This window comes from Xiphophorus couchianus, chromosome 24 (assembly GCF_001444195.1).
Source record: "Xiphophorus couchianus chromosome 24, X_couchianus-1.0, whole genome shotgun sequence".
NCBI lineage: Eukaryota > Metazoa > Chordata > Actinopteri > Cyprinodontiformes > Poeciliidae > Xiphophorus > Xiphophorus couchianus.
Genome location: NC_040251.1, coordinates 12,503,305 through 12,522,753, shown reverse-complemented (window position 1 = coordinate 12,522,753; position 19,449 = coordinate 12,503,305). Strand labels below are relative to the sequence as shown.

The following is a 19,449-nucleotide window of genomic DNA, read 5'->3' as shown; positions in this document are numbered from 1 at the left end:
AGACCGGGTCAGTACTCAGGGAGAGGAAACTTGTCCTGCAGCTCTTCTGCTCTAAAAGCGTCCATCAGAAAGACAGAGCTCCCTCTCTGTGAGGAAAGGCAGAGGGGAATCCCCTCTGGTGGATGCTGCAGAGATGATGAGAAGCCTTTTCATCCGCGCTGTTTCTCAGTCTCTCTGCGAGCCGCGTTAATTACAGGGCCCGGGGCCGCTCTTTGAGCTCACCGCGCTCCTCTTGAGAAACAGCCGCGCGTGTCATTCTCACGAGAGAAGGAGAGGAAGAAAAAACAAAAACAAACACAGGAGAAGGCGCACGCGCAGGAAGCTCCCGGAGCCCGTCTCGGGGAAATATTCCTGCGTGCCTGGAGTGAGTTCAGCCCACTCTCGGCGCAGGACGTCAGCTGGTTTCAACCACCAGAACCGGGAGGATGTGGAGCGACGCAACGCAGGAAACTTTCTGCTGGAGAGGAGGAGAGGCGCGTTGCTCCGCGGAAACCATGGGAGACACTCACTAAACTCACTCCAGCTCGGACTCGCCATGGCTGTGGACGGTAGGAAGCTTTATATTCCTCTCCTAATCATTCATTTGTTCCTGTCTTTTTCAGGAAAACAAGCTGAATTTAGCGAGACAGTGTGCAGTTCCGGTTTGTTCAGTTGTCAAACCAGTTTCGTTGGGTAAATGCAAGCAGCTGGTAACAAAGCGCCTCCTGTGCGCTCTCAGAGAGATTCAGCTGAGGTCAAAGCATTCATTATCAGCCAAAAACTGGGTTGCTCTCAATCTATAGGGCAGCGTACATAAATGCCTGCAGGGCACAATCTGCTGATGGACAGAGACAGGGTGCTGAAAGAGGAAAATCAGCATCTGCAACATCATCAAAGCTCTGGTCAGCTCGAAAGCTTCCTTTGTATTGATTTGATTGATAACATAACATTTAAGCACATTTAGTGTTTAGTCTAGAATCTAGAGGGCTTCCTTAGTCAGATCCAAGGTTTCTGAGAGGGATTTTTAATGTCAAAGTTAACCAAGAGGAGCTTTTATCTGCAGCACTCACTTCAGTAAAATTAAACAGTAATCAGGCTTCACTGAAGATGTTTGCAATCGGAAAAAAGCAATGTGTAGTTAATGAGGACATTTTCCTCCCGCAGAAGAAAGAGAGAAAACCCTCTGACAAATGGGTTTAATTATGTGTTTTATAGCAGTGAAAGGGGCGTATTAGTGTTTACATCAGCAGAAGCAGCAAAGCTTCAAAGACACCAGAATGGCATGCAGAGTTTTCTTAGATAACCTGATGATGAAGATGAAGCCTTAATGACTGCTGGACTGCTCAGCGGGAGATCCAGAATGACAGCGAGGAGAGGCACGGCGCTAAAAAAAAAACTCACTAGGACACTCTTTCATGAGCTGCTCAGAAACCAGCTCCCCCTCACTTCTCTTTTCCTTCTGGCCATCCTTTCAAATTGTGTCAGTCAACTTTGTAGGACATACTGATACAGCTGCACGCATATTTTTCAAAGTGAGAAAATCCGTCCAATCTGGCTCATGAATCTGTAATGACCCACGGCTTTCTGCCAGAATCTGTGCCAGTAACAGCGTGTTTACTATAGTTCCGCACTCTTTAATTACTGGATGTGGAGAAGCCACCTGCTGTTGAGGGGGCTTGGATCTCTGCCTGCAGGCCTCCTCGTAATGATGAGAAATTGGCTTGTCTCGCTGCTCTGACATCTGCTTACCAGCCTTTCACTAAAGGTAATTGTACCACCTGAGCTCTGGATTTCAAAGGCCTGCAGTGGTTAATGGAGCAGGTCAGATCAGGTATTTCATAATGACGTCAACTCTGAGTGATACTGACTACAGATTAATGGTATTTAGCACATGTGTCAAACTCTAGGCCCATGGGCAAAATTTGGCCCACCCTAGCTTTTTATGTGGCCCTCTAGATTCTAAATACTAAGTGTGCTTAAATGTTACGTTATCAATCAAATAAATGCATTTTTTTTATCTGTTTACTGCGAAATTGTATCAATCGGTCCACAATAATTGAGAATTATCGTGGAAATTGATGCAAAATCAACAAATCCCAACAAATTTTTTGTGTTAATACATAATTGGAAGTTTATTGCAGATTTTTCTCAAAAGTTGTCAAACTTTCTAACTTGTACTAAACAGCTGCCTCAGCCTTAATTGATGTCAGATTATAATCCATAATCTATACAACGAGTTATAAAATGTTGCATGGATAAGCGCAAAAATAGCAAATATTTCCAATTTAGTACCATAAACACTTTGATTTTTACTGCAAAAAATCACAAAAAGAATCACAAAATCTTGGAGCAACTGAAACGATGTTAAATTTTAAAAATTCATTAACGGTTTGTGAACAAGTTTCATCAATACATTCTGGCACAACTAGCCCTTTAAGAGCATTCATGACCTTGATTTGGCCCAAAACGAAATTTAGTTTGACACCCCCGGTATAGAGAGTTATTACATTTACTTGAGAAACTTTATGGGGAAAAAATTACTTTTATGAGTATTTTTATAATGCTGTATCTAACCAAAAATTCACCAGACACAGACACACACTGGCAGTTTTTGTTAATGTATTATATAATTATTATATAAGTTTTATATTTATGGAAATTGTTTGGAAAAATTATTATTTTTAACATTTCCACATAATTTTATATTTTGGTCCGTTTGATAATGTAATTCTTTTTAATGTTAAATGATTGATCTTTTGATTAGTTACTCAGTTTTTGAGTAGTCTTTTTTTTTTTTTTCAAATATTGTTGTAAGCTTGAGTAATTTCTTGGATAGCCACTTTTTACTTTGAGTAAAAATGTATTTTGGTGGTGTTACTGTACCTGAGTACAAGTTTTGGGTACTCAGGTACCCATAAATTGGGTACCTGTTAATCTAAGAAAATCGGTTCCAATCGATTAACTAATAACGGCTGCGTAGACCTTCTTTTATTGTTGTAGTTTGGCCGCCATCCAGCAGAGGGCGCTGCAGGTCATTCTTAAGCGGAGCCGTTGATGCAAAAACAAAGATGGCGGCGGGCCGTAGCATAACGGTAACGTGGAGCTGTCCAAACAGAGTCCAGTGTGGGATAGAAAATGCACTTTATGCGGTTCTGTTTAGACTTATTAACACTCGATAAATTCTTTAAGTTATCGCATTAGTAGAGCTCATTGAGCCGAAGTGCATTACTGAGCTGCATCAACTATATTAAACAAAAGGTGAGGATGTGATGAACAGAAAAGTGGAGTGTGTTTATTAATGTGAGGAAACCACAGTTTTCTGTTTACTTAGTTGGTATTTATCCCAGCTGACACCAAAAAAATGTTGAAATGAAAAAAATGCTCGCTAAAGACTTACCGGAAAACGGTCGTCCCTCTTGATACAAAAGAAAATGTCCGCTTCTAAATTAGTCATTAGTCCACCTGCAGCTTCAGTCAACTTTAGACTAACCCTTTAATTAATCATTTGTATCCTTAGGCTTTTGTTTTTAATGCACTCAATATCTAAATCTGGTTGCTTTACTCCTTCTCCTGTTGTCTCTCCAGCTGCCTCCAGTTTCAGTTTCTGCAGGCCCGCTGTGGAGTACAGGGCTCTGCCTGAGGACTTCAAGCACCAGCTGAGTCGGCGGACAGGTGGGAATCTAACCTGGCATGACGGCCGAGGACAGAAAACGGCAGGGGGAAGAACCGTGAAGCTTCTGCAGCAGCCGGGCACGGAGGTCCTGCAGGTACAGAGAACCGACATGATGTCAGCACGTCAAACACCTGCGTCCATGTAATACCTGCCTGCTGTCATTACGCTCATGTTGGAGATGTGCAGGATTAGTTTCAGTTAATATCAGTTAATATCAGTCTTAATAAGAAGAGAGAACTCAGTGTTCCGATTCCAGGGTTTGGATAAACATGGATCAGATCCCAGTAAATATAATATGGTCTTAAACCAGGTTCTAAACATGATATAAACGTGAAATAATTTATATAAAAACACACAACAGATTCCGTACTGTTAGTATTTCTTAAATCTGTAGCTAAATGTGAAAGTTGTGAGAAGATTCATATGCAGTACTGAAAAATCAGGAAAATGATTGAATGTGGTTGAAACTTTGGAGAATGGAGAAATGTTACCATTTCTAGACTTTATCTTCTATCCCAAACCGAAACTTTAATCAATCAATCAATCAATCAATCAATCATGTTTTAACATAAATGTCAATTTCACCAAATGTGGAAAAATCTTAGTGACGAAAAGCTAATTAGACTTAATGAAGTATAAAAGCATAAAAAGTAGAATCTGTTCTGATGTTGCTGTTTTATATTACATGAAATCCTTTTATTTTATTTCAATTTATAGATAAAAATGTTAGTAGGTGTGAGCTATATGGGCTTAAAGTTTTATCACAATATTTTCTGTTTCCATCATTAATAAAAATGATAAGAGCTACTTATTACTGTTATCATGTAAACAGTAATAAGCTACTTATTACTGTTATCATGTAAACAGTAATAAGCTACTTATTACTGTTATCATGTAAACAGTAATAAGCTACTTATTACTGTTATCATGTAAACGGTAATAAGCTACTTATTACTGTTATCATATCACATAAAGAAGTTTGAATTGTATGACTTAAGCTTCACACAGTAACTGCTTCTAATCATATTTTCAAATTAAATATTTATTGAGCTAACAGTGAAGAAAAAAGTAAGACTATGAGTTTTAGGGGTTTTAAACATCATTAATTGGAATTTATTGTGATTTTTATTCTAATTCTTATAAGAAATGTATCACGATAAATGATAAATTATATAATAAATTCAAAAGTTGTCTCTACATCAGGGCTCTCAAACTCATTTTCATTTTGGGTCATATCAAAAATCTGAATGTTCTTAAAGGGCCTGTTGTGCCAGAATATATTGATAAAACCAATTAAATTGTTAAAATATCAATAAATAGCCGTTCCTCCAGTATTATGTGACGTTTTAGTGGTTTTTTTTGGCAATCAAAATTACAGATTTTGTGGTGCCAATTTAAAAATGTTTGTAAAGCACTATTACAATATTTGTGCTGATGTTAAATGTGAAGTTTTATTACTCAATTACATACTACAATTTGACATCAAGTACTGCTAAGGCAGCAGTCACTTACACTCAATATTTTTGAACAATTTTGATACAATTTGCAGTTAAATCAGAAAAATGCAGAGATTTGTTGATTTTGTGTGAATTTTGCAGATTTGTGAAAACTGGAAGAACTTGTTGATGCAATTTGGGAGTTTAAAGGGCCGCATAAAAAGCTACGGGGGGCCAGATGTGGCCCCTGGGCCTTGAGTTTGACACGTGTTCTACATCAACAATTCAGGGCATGAATTCATAAGCAGCTAATTTGGACCGGCCATCAGATTTCAACGACTCTCTCCAGCTATTTAAACACACAGGGAGCTCCTAGAACAAGTACAGCTAGAGGATGTTGAACCAAATGAGATGCAAATCTGATGATCTCCACTCCTGAGTTTATGGACAGAAGCTGTTACATGTGTATTTGTATCGCCACTAGCTCAGACTCTGGCAGCTTGTTAGAAGCTTTTATGTAAAACTTTGTTGCCAGAGAAAAAAACAACACAAACACAAAACCCATTAATTCCTCCCAGAGCAGCTGCCTGTGCTCTCGCTGCTAGATTCAGACAACTTCTCTGCTGATACATTTTTTTTTATTTCAGTCAAATTCCTTTTTATTATGTTGTCAGAACTTATTTATCGAACTCCGCCACTTGCAAATATGAGAGATTTTTGCTTGGCTGCAGACATTTGCCTCATTATTGTAATTACGCTGCAGCTGCTTTTTATAATCCTGGTATTTTCTTTTTGATCTCAACTCTGATCGCTGCAGCTGCAGAGTCGATAACGTCGCTTTTTCTGACTGCTGGATGTGATTTGAACATATTTTCTTGTTTTGTTTTGTTTTGTTTTTTTCGGTCAGAATAATTATGTGCCTGTGCCAAGAAGCCAGAATAAATGCAGCAATTCCCACACTTATTGACTCTCCCTTTTTAAATAAATACATTTTTGTTGGTATAGTAGCATAACTTGGAAACTTCGACTTGAAATTTGATTACATTCAAATCCCACATTAACTAAATTAATTTTTTTCTCAAAATTACAAGTTTTGAAGTTCTTACCATCTCTAACAAACAACCAAGTTTATTTGTTTAAGTAACAAGGCAGTTCAAAGTGCAGAAAAACATTATAAACACATCATGTAGTCAAAAATGAGTAACAAACATTACATTTTGTCAAGTGCCATTGTTAAAATTATCAACACACATTAAATATGTTGCTCAATGTTTTGTTTATCATGGTTCAAAATATTAAATATTATTTGCTGAACAAGAGGGTTTTAGTCTTGATTTAGAGGAACTCGGTGTTTCAGCTGTTTTCCAGTTTTCTAGAAGTTTGTTCCAGATTGGAGGTGCTTAACAAGTCCAACAGAACCCATATCAATTTCTTTTAGCTGCTGGCTGTTTGGCTAGATTATTATTTATTATTTATTTTGCCTCCAGACATTGAGCAGGATGTGAAAACAGGCTAAAAAACTAACAAAAGGTTCCTGTTAGAAACCTGAACCAGAAAGTGGCATTTCGGGGTCGCTAAGTCCTGTGGCTAAGCTAATAGCAGTGTAATTAGCCATGCATTAAGAATAACCTAAGCCACTCTAACGGTAAATGTTATAAATAAAGAGCCTTTTCCACTGGCAAGGAGCCTTTAACAACCTCCCATTAGGAAACATCAGTAAACCTGATGTTTCCTAATTAAAGAACTACTTTAATTCCTCACTACATTGATTAATTTGATTTTCATTCATATGGACATTATAGAAAGTCATTTACTCCGATCTGTTGGCTGGAGATGATCACTGCTCTGTATGGCAAGTTGTTTTAACATAAAATCGGTTTCACCTCATCTAAGATCCAGGTATCTGAAATTGGTTTATGACTAGACTGTATTAGTAACTTGATATATTTATAATCATATTTTGAATATACAAAATACCTATAAGAGATTTGCATTTATTTTACATATCATGAGCAGCAATAAAGTCAAAATAGGATGTGAATAAAGTTGTGGTAATACCAGAATAAAGTAATAATTTTCTAACTTTATTCTAGTAATATTTTGATGTTATTCTTGTAATATTCTGACTTAATTGTGGCATTATTTTGACTGTTTTCTCATTATGTTTTTTTATTTTCTTAGTGTCTGTTTATGTTCTTAGTTTCTAATACTCCGCCATAGAAATCAGATCTGTTATGATAAAAATCTGAGGTTTTCTTTGTAATCCATGTCGCCCTAAGATGGACGATGTGATGTCTCGTTGAGGAAAACCTTCTCCTTTCTGCTGGTCTGGATCTTTTCCTCTGTACAGAAAATCATGACTAGAATAAAAATCCCAGTCTAACAAGTCCTCCTCCTTTGTGGCTAATGGACACTTTGTTAGCAGAGAATGGGCGCTGCTCTCCCCCAGCGGCACGGCGGCTCTTACCGCCTTTTAGCTTTAAATAGTAAAGGTCTTCCAGCGCTCACACTTTGCTGCTGCACCACTGTGTCTGTTTATCGGGAAACGGAAATTATTGCGGCAGGTAGCATCCAGTCGGCCGACCCGGCCTCGTTACCCTCCTAGTTCTTTGTGAAACCCGGTCAGAAGCGTGAGCGGTTCCAGCTTAAATTAAAGTCTCTTGTTATCTGATGCAGCTTTGTCTCCTCACGCGGTCAGTGTTGTCAGCAGTCGCAGTTCATTTATGCTGTGAACTGGCCTCATTTAGAGCCCGCGGTTACAAGTCGGCTTTGTTTCCAGCCCATGAAAGGCGTTTTAAAAGGCCTTTAGGAGCTGAAGCTAAAGCTGCAAACAGAACTGGGCTGGGCTGATAACAGAGTCGCAGGCATTGCCTTGTTTGTCTCTTCTCTTCTGCAGCGCACACAATGCAGCGGCTGGTTTATTTTCGTCTCATGGAACGTGAACTTAATCGTTGCTACGCGGTTGTGCAGCTCTGTGAGCAGCATTATTACTGCTTCAACACTTCACCTTCATCTTTTACATGTCGTCCTTTCATTTACTCTTCCTGTATTCATCATCGGCGTTCTTTTGTTCCTTCGCTGGAGGCTCAGAGCAGCAACATGTTTCATTGTGGAATATTAAACATCCTTACTCTGGGTGTTCAATATTAAGGATTAAGTAAGCCTTAAACATTAAGTCAAAATTCTTGGATTTAAGAATTCAGACTTTTTTTTTCAGAATTCTGACTTTAATTTTAGAATGGACTTTTTTCAGAAAATTCTGACATTTTCATAAAACTTTGACTCTTTCTGAAAATTCTTTCTAAAAAATTTTCCTGAAAATTATTTTCTTCTCAAAATTCTGACTTTTCTTCTCAAAATTCTGACTTTTTCTTCAGATTCCTGACTTTAATCTCAAGTATTATAATAGTTTAAATTGTTTATTTGTTGTCAAGCAAATCTAATCTTAAAATTCAAATCTACCAAATAAATTTTAGGTTTACAAATTCAATCAGCATGAAGAAACAGCTATATTATTTTCATATACTAACATAATTGAAAAATATTTAGTTATTTATTTGAATTTTGACACAGAATTAGAATTCTGAGAAAGAAAGTCTGAAGGAATTTATCTGGAGTAAAGTGTTAGATAAAACTGAAGATGTATATGTGGTTGGATTTTAAGAATGCCATTTTAAAAGTTGGCGGTATGTATATACTGTATATATATATATATATATATATATATATATATATAAACTGTGACATCACAATGTGACATCACAATATAACTCCAAAGGCAGAATTCTGACATCATCAGCGATTATATAAGCGCCTCACATCATCTACTTTCATCACAGCCGTTTAGCAGCCGTTGTTGACACTTTCTCTCTAGAATTTATTTAGCAGTTCACAGTAAGACTTTCAACTTTGTTTGGTGCACATTTCATTTGGAGATTTACATCAAACTTAACGTGAAATCTTTACAGAGTTTCTAGAGAACTAATTTTAACTTAGACCCTGAAACAAACAAAGGATACAATGGAGTCCAACCAACCAAGAATCGAAGACGTTGCATCCGACAACATTGTTGAAAGGGAATTACAGCCACCCAATCCGCTCAAGCGAAAGAAGAAGAAGGTGCCATTTGCAGTCTGGTTGGAGCAGCAAGAGCTTAAGGTTTCTGCTGAAAATACCGAACCGCAGGACGTTTCACTTATAACTGAAAATGAATCGATCGCCAAAGCGATGGAGACACTGGATCAAAAAGACAAGAAAAGTCCATCTACGGTTAAGCCCAAGGACAACATCCAGGCAGACAATTTAACTGAGGTTCCTGATGATCAGACAGCAGAAAATGTCCAAAGAGGCTGTTTAAATGAAATTCAAAATTTGCCCCACTCTTCTGACAAGACAAGTCCAGCAAACTGTTCGTGTCTTGCCAAATTTAAGGAGACTGAATTGGGATACAAAGAAATGCAGAAATACCTAATGACACAGCTTGATGAGATGTTCGATACGAATAAAAAACTAAGTGCTAAACTTAGACAACAGCAAGAGCTGGTGAGGAAACTGTCAGAGAGCAGACAAAGCAAGGATTCAGTGGTTTCTGCTCAAATTCAGAGAGATTATCAAGAAATCCCAAAGAAGAAAACATTAAATTATCAATCTGCTTCGGTACAAACAGAGATGGATGGACAGGAAACCAGATATCCATTAAAACCAGTCAGTCGAACAATTTCTACGCAAACTGAGATGGATGTGCTGGAAACCAGAGGTAACTTGAAACCGTTGGACAACAAAATGGAGAAATACTTAATGAAACAGCTTGATGAGATGTTTGATACGAATAAGAAACTAAGTGCTAAACTTAGACAGCAGCAAGAGCTGGCGAGGAAAGGACTCTCAGAGAGCAGACAGAGCAAGAGGTCAATGGTTTCTGTTCAGACTCAGACAGATTGGCAAGAAATCCCAAAGCAGAAAACAGCAAATTATCAATCTGCTTCAACACAAACCGAGATGGATCTACAGGAAACCAGTTATGAATTAAAACCAGTCAGTCAAACAACTTCACAAACTGAGATGGATCTACAGGAATCCAGTTATGAATTAAAACCAGTCAGTCAAAGTATTTCGACACAAACTGAGATGGATCTACAGGAAACCAGTTATGAATTAAAACCAGTCAGTCAAAGTATTTCGACACAAACTGAGATCTCTTTAGTGCTACAAAACCAGCCCTCTGAAACACCACTGAATGGGCATCAGGATCAGCTGACCAAGATATTCCAGAGATCTACAGGTAAGAACAGGACAGAGTCAGCAATGAAAGCTGCCTGTGAGCTGGAGATCCCCAATAATGAAAACGGTGAACAGGAAGTTTCTATACTAGGAACAGTTGTGGATCATATAGCCTCCATTAAAACATACATTCATATGATTGAAACTGAGATCGCTAAAGTAGAGCAGATCGATGAAAAAGAAACTGTCTCTGAAACCCAACTAAGTGGGGACCAGCAAGATGACAAGAAACCATCAAAGAAATCTAAGTGCAAGAACAAAAGAAAGGCAGCAATGAAAGCTGCCTGTGAGCCGGAGACCCTCAACAATATTAAAGTTTCAGTGGAAGACACTGAAGAAGATGAAGTTTCAATACCTAAAAACTTCTTTTCCGAAATATTCGGTGATGAGACAGCCTCCATCATACCTGGGATTCATAGAAATGAAACAGTGATGGGTGAATTACAGCAGGCGGCTGAAGACAAAATGGTGACAGAAATACAACAGAATGGGGATCAGCCAGATGATAAAAGACCATTGACTAAATCAAAATGTAAGAAAAAGAGAAAGACGGCAAAGAAAGCTAAACTAGAAACCGTTGTAAATAAAATAGAGACGGATCAAAACTTGATCCACAGCACTGAGACACCAAAATCTGATTTAGAAACACTAGAGATCCCACAAACAGCTTCTGAGCAAATAGAGACAAAATCTTGCAAAGTCTCAGAAGATGTAACAGGTAGGGTTCCTGTAGTTTCCACAGAAGGGGAGAGTGGCCTTGTAGAAAAACAGAAAACATCGCCTCCACAGATGAATGTTACATTTAACAAAGATGGGATCCAAACTACACCTGAGGAATCAGAGACTCAAGCAGCTGGAGAATCAGCTGAGCAGAACAACGTCTCTGAACCAGAAGAGAGCCCCATGAAAAAGATTTCTCTGTGGAGGCGAATCAAAAAGGCTCTAACTCCCTCATGTCTGCGCCAGTTCAAAGGCAGAAGTAACGTCCGTCCAGCGTAGACATCAATTTATGTCTCCAGAATATTAGATTTGAAAGGGGGGTGGGGCCATGTGTGGGTTGGCTGGTTGGCGCTAATTGGAAAAAAAGCTACTGTTGTTGTTAATTGGACAATTTAATATGAAAAAGCCAGGACTGCACGGTGGGAAACGTCTCCCTGTGTAGCTGTGGGTTCACTCCGGGTGCTCCGGCTTCCCCCACGTTCAACATCAGTACTCATGTTCATTCATTGTAAGATTTTTATTTCTAATTCTAAACAGACAATAAGACAACCACATTTATTAATTAAAGGGAGATTTGGACAAAGAAAATGTAAACAACATGGAACAAAAAGAGCCGTTTAGATGTCTAAACCTATACAAATTGGAAATAATTTAGAAAATTATTTATCTTTCTGGGCAAGATATATATATATCTATATATAATTTAATTATATATATAGACATAGATATTTATCTATATCTATATGTAAATCTGTGTCTCTCTCTAAATATATATACATCTATATATAGATATTTACCTATCGATATCAATCTTTCTCTCTTTATATATACATACAAGTATATGCAGATAGATAGATATGGATATATATATCTATCTATATATATATCGATATCTACTGTATATATATATATAGATAGATAGATAGATATATCGATCGATACATATATATATATATATATATATATATATACACAGTACAGACCAAATGTTTGGACACACCTTTTAATTCAATGAGTTTCCTTTATTTTCATGACTATTGACATTGTAGATTCACACTGAAGGCATCAAAACTATGAATAACACATGTGGAAATATGCACTAAACAAAAAAGTGTAAAACAACTGAAAATACCCCTTATATTCTAGTTTCTTCAAAGTAGCAACCTTTTGCTGTGATTACTGCTTTGCACACACTCTGCATTTTCAAGAAGTAGTCACCTGAAATGGTTTTCACTTCATAGGTCAACCTGCCCTGTCAGGTTAATAAGTGGGATTTCTTGCCTTATAAATAGTCATGAAAATAAAGAAAACCCATTGAATTAGAAAGTGTGTCCAAACTTTTGGTTTGTACTGTATATGTGGTTGGATTTTAAGAATGCCATTTTAAAAGTTGGCAGTACGGGCGTGCCGTGGTGGCATAGCGGTTAAAGCGACCCGTATTTGGAGGCCTTGAGTCCTCGACGCGGCCGTCGCGGGTTCGACTCCCGGACCCGACGACATTTGCCGCATGTCTTCCCCCCTCTCCTTCCCCCTTTCCTGTCAGCTTACTATCATATAAGGGACACTAGAGCCCACAAAAGACCCCCTGGAGGGGTAAAAAAAAAAAAGTTGGCAGTACGTATATACAGCAGGGAGCCGTTTATATGCAAGATATATATATATATATATTCCCTCTTGCATATAAACGGCTCCCTGCTGAGTCCTCACTGTAAGCTCATCTTTATTCTGTGAAATTCAAGAAAATCAGAGTTGGAGAAAAAGCCGAACTTACTGAACTTTAAAAGTGATTTGCTGATGAAAGACAACAGGATTACTGATGTACAGTTTTACATCCTGGACATTTTTAAAGCTACTCATCACCCAGACTTTAATTCAAACCTAATCAAACTTCCTCCAGATGTTGCTTGGGACATGCAGAACACGTTAGGGGCAGTTTAAGTTTTTCTTATTTTGTTTAATTGCAGGTCTCGTCTTCCACATAAAAACAAGCCTCCACATGTGCATTCCTCTGATGACATCACATGAGGTTTAAGGAAGCTGATTGTCCTGATTTCTTCTGAGTACATCTTGTTTCTCTCTTTATCGCTTGTTTTTGATCAAATTCCTTCCTCAAAGACGTTTTCTTGTAATCTGCAACAAGAAGTTGGGTTTGTGTGATTAAACACATGAAGGTCGTTTGTGAAGAAGACTTTAAAAGTCAGATTTAATCACTGAAGATTTGCAGTGATTACTTGGTCAGTTTTCAACAATGACATTCATGTTTTCTGCAGAACTGAAAACAGTTGATCATCGGCCATTTTCTACTGATTTCATCTCCATTTCTGTGCCTCTTGTGATGTCATCGACTCAAATACTGTACACACCAAGAAGATTTTCATAAATTCATATGACAATGAAGTCTTAACAGAAGGAGAATAACGTGACTATTTTATGAGAACTCCAGCATGGAAAAATAATAAATGATTTATTACCAAAACTTTTTTCTCTTTAAAACAACTTTTTCTTGTAATTTTAAGTCGTTCTTCTGGCAAAATTGTATTTTAATATGTCTACTATTCTCGCAGTTACACCCTAAAACTCACAGAAGGGATGACTGAAATAAAAGCCACTTTTTAAAACATTTTCTGTCATTTGTAATTTCTGCCTTAGAAAATTGAAAAAAATAAAAACAGATTAAAGTCAAACATTTACGATAGAGTATGCAGGACATACTAAGTAACAAGTTTATGAAAAATAATGAGAATAAAGTCAAAATAATACCAGAATAAAGCTGTAATGCTATGACTTTACTCTTGTATTGTTTCAGCTTTATTCTCGTACAGTTAAAATCGAATTTGGTATGAAAAAAATCTTAGATTTAACTATTAAGCCATGTTGCTCAGCACTATTGCATACAGTATGTACGTCTATACAACATGTTTGTGTTTGATCCCAGTGGCCTATGCTTGAGTTTTCCACAACACATGCAGCATCATAAATACTGATTCTGGTTGTCGGAGTTCAGCTTAAAACTAAATTCAGATCCACAAAAGACTGAAAACTCTTCAGAGACGTTTGTGTTTCTGCATGCATTTCAGATGCATTTCCAATATCTGGCAAAAAGCTTGCAAACATGACTGTCTTCAGGACTGTGTTGTGACCCGTTTCTGCAAGTAGATATTTCCATTAACTGTTGGTCAATCCTGCAAATCACCTTTGAACAAAGCAATTTACATTCTGAAGTGGTGGTAGTTTCCCTTATAAATATAAATGACTTTTTCAGCCTTTATGCTCGGCTGCAGCCGTCTTTTCAACACAGCGCAAGGCCGCAGTAAAGATTTACATTTTCTCTTGTTTTGTCCTGAAAGTTTTGCTGCTTGTCTGTTTTTTTTTTTCAGTACCGCTCCAGTGACAATTACGGCATCTATCACACGAGTCCGACGCAGCCCAGCCTGATCCGGCCTGTCGTTCTCTGGTCGCAGCAGGATGTCTGTAAATGGCTGAAGAAACACTGTCCGCACAACTACCTGACCTACGTGGAGGCGTTCTCGCAGCACGCCATCACAGGTTCACCCATCAGAAGACACATAATCACCTTTTTAAAGTGATCTGACAGTAAATCAGACTAAACTTTTCCTGTTTTAGCTCAGTTAGAATTTTCAATTTCTTTAGAGAATTGATAAAATGACATAAAATAAGGGTGTTTTCAGAATCTGTTTGATTTGGAACCAAAATTGCAACTTTTGTTACATTTTCAGCTGCTGTGGTTCACTTTCACACTGCGCTGTCAAATGATCCAAACTAATTTAAAAACTTGTTCCCCTCCTTGCCTGTGGGGGGGCTACACCAAGAACTACCGAAGGAAATGACATAAAACCCTCAAAAGCAGACGTTAAATGTAAATAAAAATGGAGTAGCGGTTGTAGCATTTATTTTTTGTCTTTCGTGAAAGACCACAAGTCATTTAACGTTTGGTTGTATTTACCCAGAATCCTCTGCGCTGTAGTCCACTTCCTGCTTTTTTGCGATCTCCTTGTGATTTACACTTGAATTCAAACCGCACCAGAGTTTAATTCAACCGAACAGAGACCTAGGTTAGTTTGCTTTTTTGGTTGTATCAGAGTTTGATTGCACATTCACATTTCCCCTCAGGAACCCGACTTTCTAGACAAATGAACTTGAGTTTGATTAAAGCGGACTAAACAGACCCTTGCAGTGTTTTCACATCAGCCTTGTTTGGTGCTCTTTAACTGAACTCTAGTCTGGTTCATTTGGCAAAGTGTGAACGTGCAGTCAAACTCTGACGCAACCAAAAAAGCAAACTCTAGTCCATCTAAAAACCTCGGTCTCAGTTCGGTTGAAGTGAACTCTGGAGCGGTTTGAATGCATATGTGAAGACCAAATGGACCAGAGACCCATCCAAAAGAAGGAACTGGACTATAATGCAGGGCATTCTGAGTAAACAAAACAAACGTGCCAGTAGGAGAAATGGTCTTTTACCAAAGACAAAAGAGAAATTCCACAACCACTAAAATCGGACGTTTCTCCATTTTGTTTAAATTTTGTGAAAAAGAAAGTTGTGCTCAGTGTCTTCTTCTAAGAGTTTTGTATTGTTTTCTTCAGTGGTTCTTGACGCAGCGCCCCCAAGGGTGACAAGGGGAACAGGTTTTTTCAGTTAGTTTGGATCTTTTGACACATGGCGAAAGCAAACCACAGTAGCTGAAAATGTAACAAATGTTGCAACTTTGGGCCCCAGTCAAACCGAGCCTAACGGACTATCAGGTGTGAAAACATCCTTAGACTAATTTTCGTCAGAATAGTGGAAAAGCCTTTATGATGATGTAAAGACTAAGATGTCTGAAAGCAGCTTTCACTTTGCAGGCCGAGCTTTGTTGCGTCTAAACGGGGAGAAGCTGCAGAGAATGGGTTTGGTGCAAGAGACGCTTCGGCAGGAGCTGCTGCAGCAGGTGCTGCAGCTCCAGGTGCAGGAGGAAGGGCGCAACCTGCAGCTGCTCAGCAGAGGTAAACAGGGGCGTCTTCAGGGACCTTCCAGACATTTTCACACAACAAAAACAAAAATCTGTAGTTTCTGCAGCCATGTTTATTAAAATAAAAATAATATTGTGGCATTAATTGGAATTAGTTTGGCTATTCTGACATTAAAAAGAGAAGTTCTCCTGTATTTTCTCTCCTGGATGTTTCTCCTCTCTGGTCTCCAGCGGTGAGCTCACAGCTGCAGCTCAGGCTCCCTGCTGTGCAGAACATGATCGAGCTGCAGCTGAACAAAACCTGAGAAAATAACTTGAGATGCCGATCGATTCTTTTTATCCTGCTTTTACATTTTCACTTTCATTCTCCCATCTTATCAGACTCAAACAACACAGGTGAAGTTCTCCAAGTAGTTTAAAAGTTTTCTGACTTAGAAAGTTTAATGCTGTCTTTTTAATTTACCAGATAGAAACAAAAAGCATCAATTTATTTTTTAATTATGCCAGACACAGTCAAATGTTTAAATGTGTATACAGAAGGCCTTTTTAGTTGTGTTTTGCTACAAATTTAAATGTAACAAAAAATTAATAAGTCACTAAATTGAACATTTATATTGATTCTATTAAGCTGAATTAGTTTACCCTGACTTCTCGGTCTTCATTTTATGTTTTGTTTTGACTGTAGTTCTGTTTTTATGATCACTAACACTGAGGAAATGGCCTGATTTTATTTTTCTCTGAACTCCTAGGCTTTAACGGTCAAATGACAAAGAAAGGGGAAAAGAATTTGTCCTAAACAACCAAAAGCTGCAGGAGCATCTTAATAAGAGTATCATTGAGCAAAATGTTCGAGTAAAATGAATATTATTCTTTTATTCTATGAACTACTGACAACATGTCACTGAAATTCCAAGCAAACGTTTAGTATTTATTGGCAGAAAATGGGAAATGGTCAAAATAACAACAAAAAAAAGCAGTGCTTTCAGGTCTCAAATAATGCAAAGAAAACAAGTTTATATTTATTTAGAAACAACAATACTAATGTTTTAACTCAGGAAGAGTTCAGAAATCGATACTTGGTGAAATAACGAGGAGGTTTTCAGTCGGGTTCTCTGCAGTGACTCTTAGTTTTTTCCAGAGCTGTCTGTAAAGCTTAGTGGAAGGAAGAAATGTGTACAAACAACAAGGATAACAGAGGTATTGAGAGGATTGGGAAACAAAGTCCATTCTAAGTTCCTTGTATCAACAGAAATGATGACTCTCCTGGATATTTTCAAGTATTAAATGTAATGCAAACTTCACTTTTGTTACATATGCGAATGAGGTAGAGCACTATAAAAACACAAAGTCTGTTTAAGTCTGTAAGGTTTAACAACTAAAAGACAGAGCCATACTGTCTGCAACATCTTATCTGTTTTCACCCTGGCAGATGCAGTAGATATGAAATGATAGGGGCAGAAAAAATGTTTGTACAGTTTATCTTTCATGTATGGACGAGTCAGAAAAACAAACATCTAAAAAACAAACATCTAATCTAACTCTGGCTCTGCCTGTAGTGCCTGAACTCTCATTTGTTTAAAAATAATTGGTCAGTTGACCTCATCATAGCTGTTAAACTACTGGTAGACTAAATAACAGCCATTCAAAGGGGACCATTAAATAAAATTCTCATTTTTTACAGTTTTATATTTACAGCTGGGTCTCAGTTGTTTCTAAAAACAGCCCAAGTGGTTAAAAAAAACCACCTAGATGTTTCTGGGATTAAGTTAAAGTTTTTTTGGTGTCTGGAAAATGAGCCGTTTCAAAACCTTCCCAATTATCAAGTCACGCTCGACAGGTACTGTGCTGTTACCTAGCAACCCTAACCGAGTTCAGCCTCGTTTGGCAACGCAATTGGAGCTCCAGCGTATTTGGACAGCCGGTTTTATCTCTGTATGCGCTGTACAATGGCTGCTGGAAAAGTTTTTTTTGTTGACTTACCATCCAGAAGCCACTTGCTGCATTCTTGTGTTTGTGCAGGAGGTTCTATGAATGCTTTTCAAAGATGTACGGTTTTATAATTGCGCATCTGTTCGCAGCCATTTTCATGTTTGAGTGTAAACGTTGAGTTTCGGGGCGTGGCCAGCAGCAGCGTATTTGGATTTAAGGTGACAGGATGCCATAAAACAGCTTGTTCTAAAAGGATCTCAAAACTGAAATCTTAGAATAAATTTGTGCAAAAAATGTGAAGAACATGTTTTGTATAGACCATAGATCTTTCCTAAACTGATCAGGGAACCATAATGGATGAGCTTTAAAGAAAAGAGAACTTTCAACAGTGCTCACTTCTCATTCTGTGGCTTTTCTTCAATGGTTTAAATAAAAAAAACAACATTGTGCTGTTTTTCCAGAGCATTGTAAGCTTGATTGTTTTCTGTCTGTTCCCTGGCAACTGCTCAGAAACAAACCCTCCTTCTGTCTTTTTCAGTGACAGCAAATTGTTGTTTTTACACTTTGACACGGCGCAGGCTTCACTAACAAGCTCTAGCATGTCAGACGGGTCGGTTGGTGGGTTCTTCCCTTGTGTGTGAAGCCGTCCCAGCTGTTTCCAATCATACTGCGTGGATGAAATAAGAAGCAGCTGCTTACAGCTGGGATACCGAAAAATAAGCAAGTTAGATTGCACTGAATGTTTCTGATGGTGTTTTTGTTCTTCTAGGTTCTTTTGGAAGAATATCTTAGCTGGAGAAACTGGACACGCTGATGAGGAATAAATCCATCCGAGCTGCAGAATGATGTTGAAAGATTTTAACTCAACATCGGCTTGACGGACAGACGCCATCTTTACAGACTGTGAACTGTGATGAAAAAAGCATCATGACAATCTGATCTAATGTTGTACTGCTCTGATTTCTGCTTAATTATTATATTCATGTGTATCTTTAAACATTGTCTGATTTTTTTATGTTAAAAATGTAATTATTAAACAAAACTATTAAAATACCGGTGCTTCTTTGTGTGTCAGTTGTTTTGAGATATGAGATGGACAGAGTTGGGTAGTAACTAGCTACATTTACTCAGTTACATTTACTTGAGTAACGTTTTTGAAAACATAAAAAACACTTTTAGGAGTATTTTTACTACGCTGTTCTTTTACTTGAGTAATTTGTTATGAAGTATTTCTACTCCTGAGTAAAATTTCTGGATTGTCTACCCACTGAATGGAGAAAAACAAACAAAAATTAATCACACACCTACAGTTTTTGTTAGATTATTTTTTATTGAATTTGTATTTTATTTTACTTGTATGAGTTATTGTCATTTTCATCCTTAAAATACCAAAATATCCACTTATATTTTGGTCCACCTTATGTAATTTTTAAATATTAATCATTTAATAATTTGATCAGTCACT

The 19,449-nt window shown here is 37.7% G+C and overlaps 1 protein-coding gene across 1 annotated transcript; it reads left to right on the top strand.

The window, feature by feature from the left end:
• The first annotated feature begins 38 nt into the window (after positions 1 to 38).
• On the top strand, positions 39 to 19,047 carry samd10a (sterile alpha motif domain containing 10a). Its single transcript, XM_028011421.1, has 5 exons — positions 39 to 548; positions 3,565 to 3,746; positions 14,466 to 14,634; positions 15,949 to 16,089; positions 18,754 to 19,047. Exons 1-5 carry the CDS (start codon positions 536 to 538, stop codon positions 18,774 to 18,776), a joined length of 528 nt encoding a protein of 175 aa, XP_027867222.1. The 5' UTR covers positions 39 to 535; the 3' UTR covers positions 18,777 to 19,047.
• Positions 19,048 to 19,449: the final 402 nt, after the last annotated feature.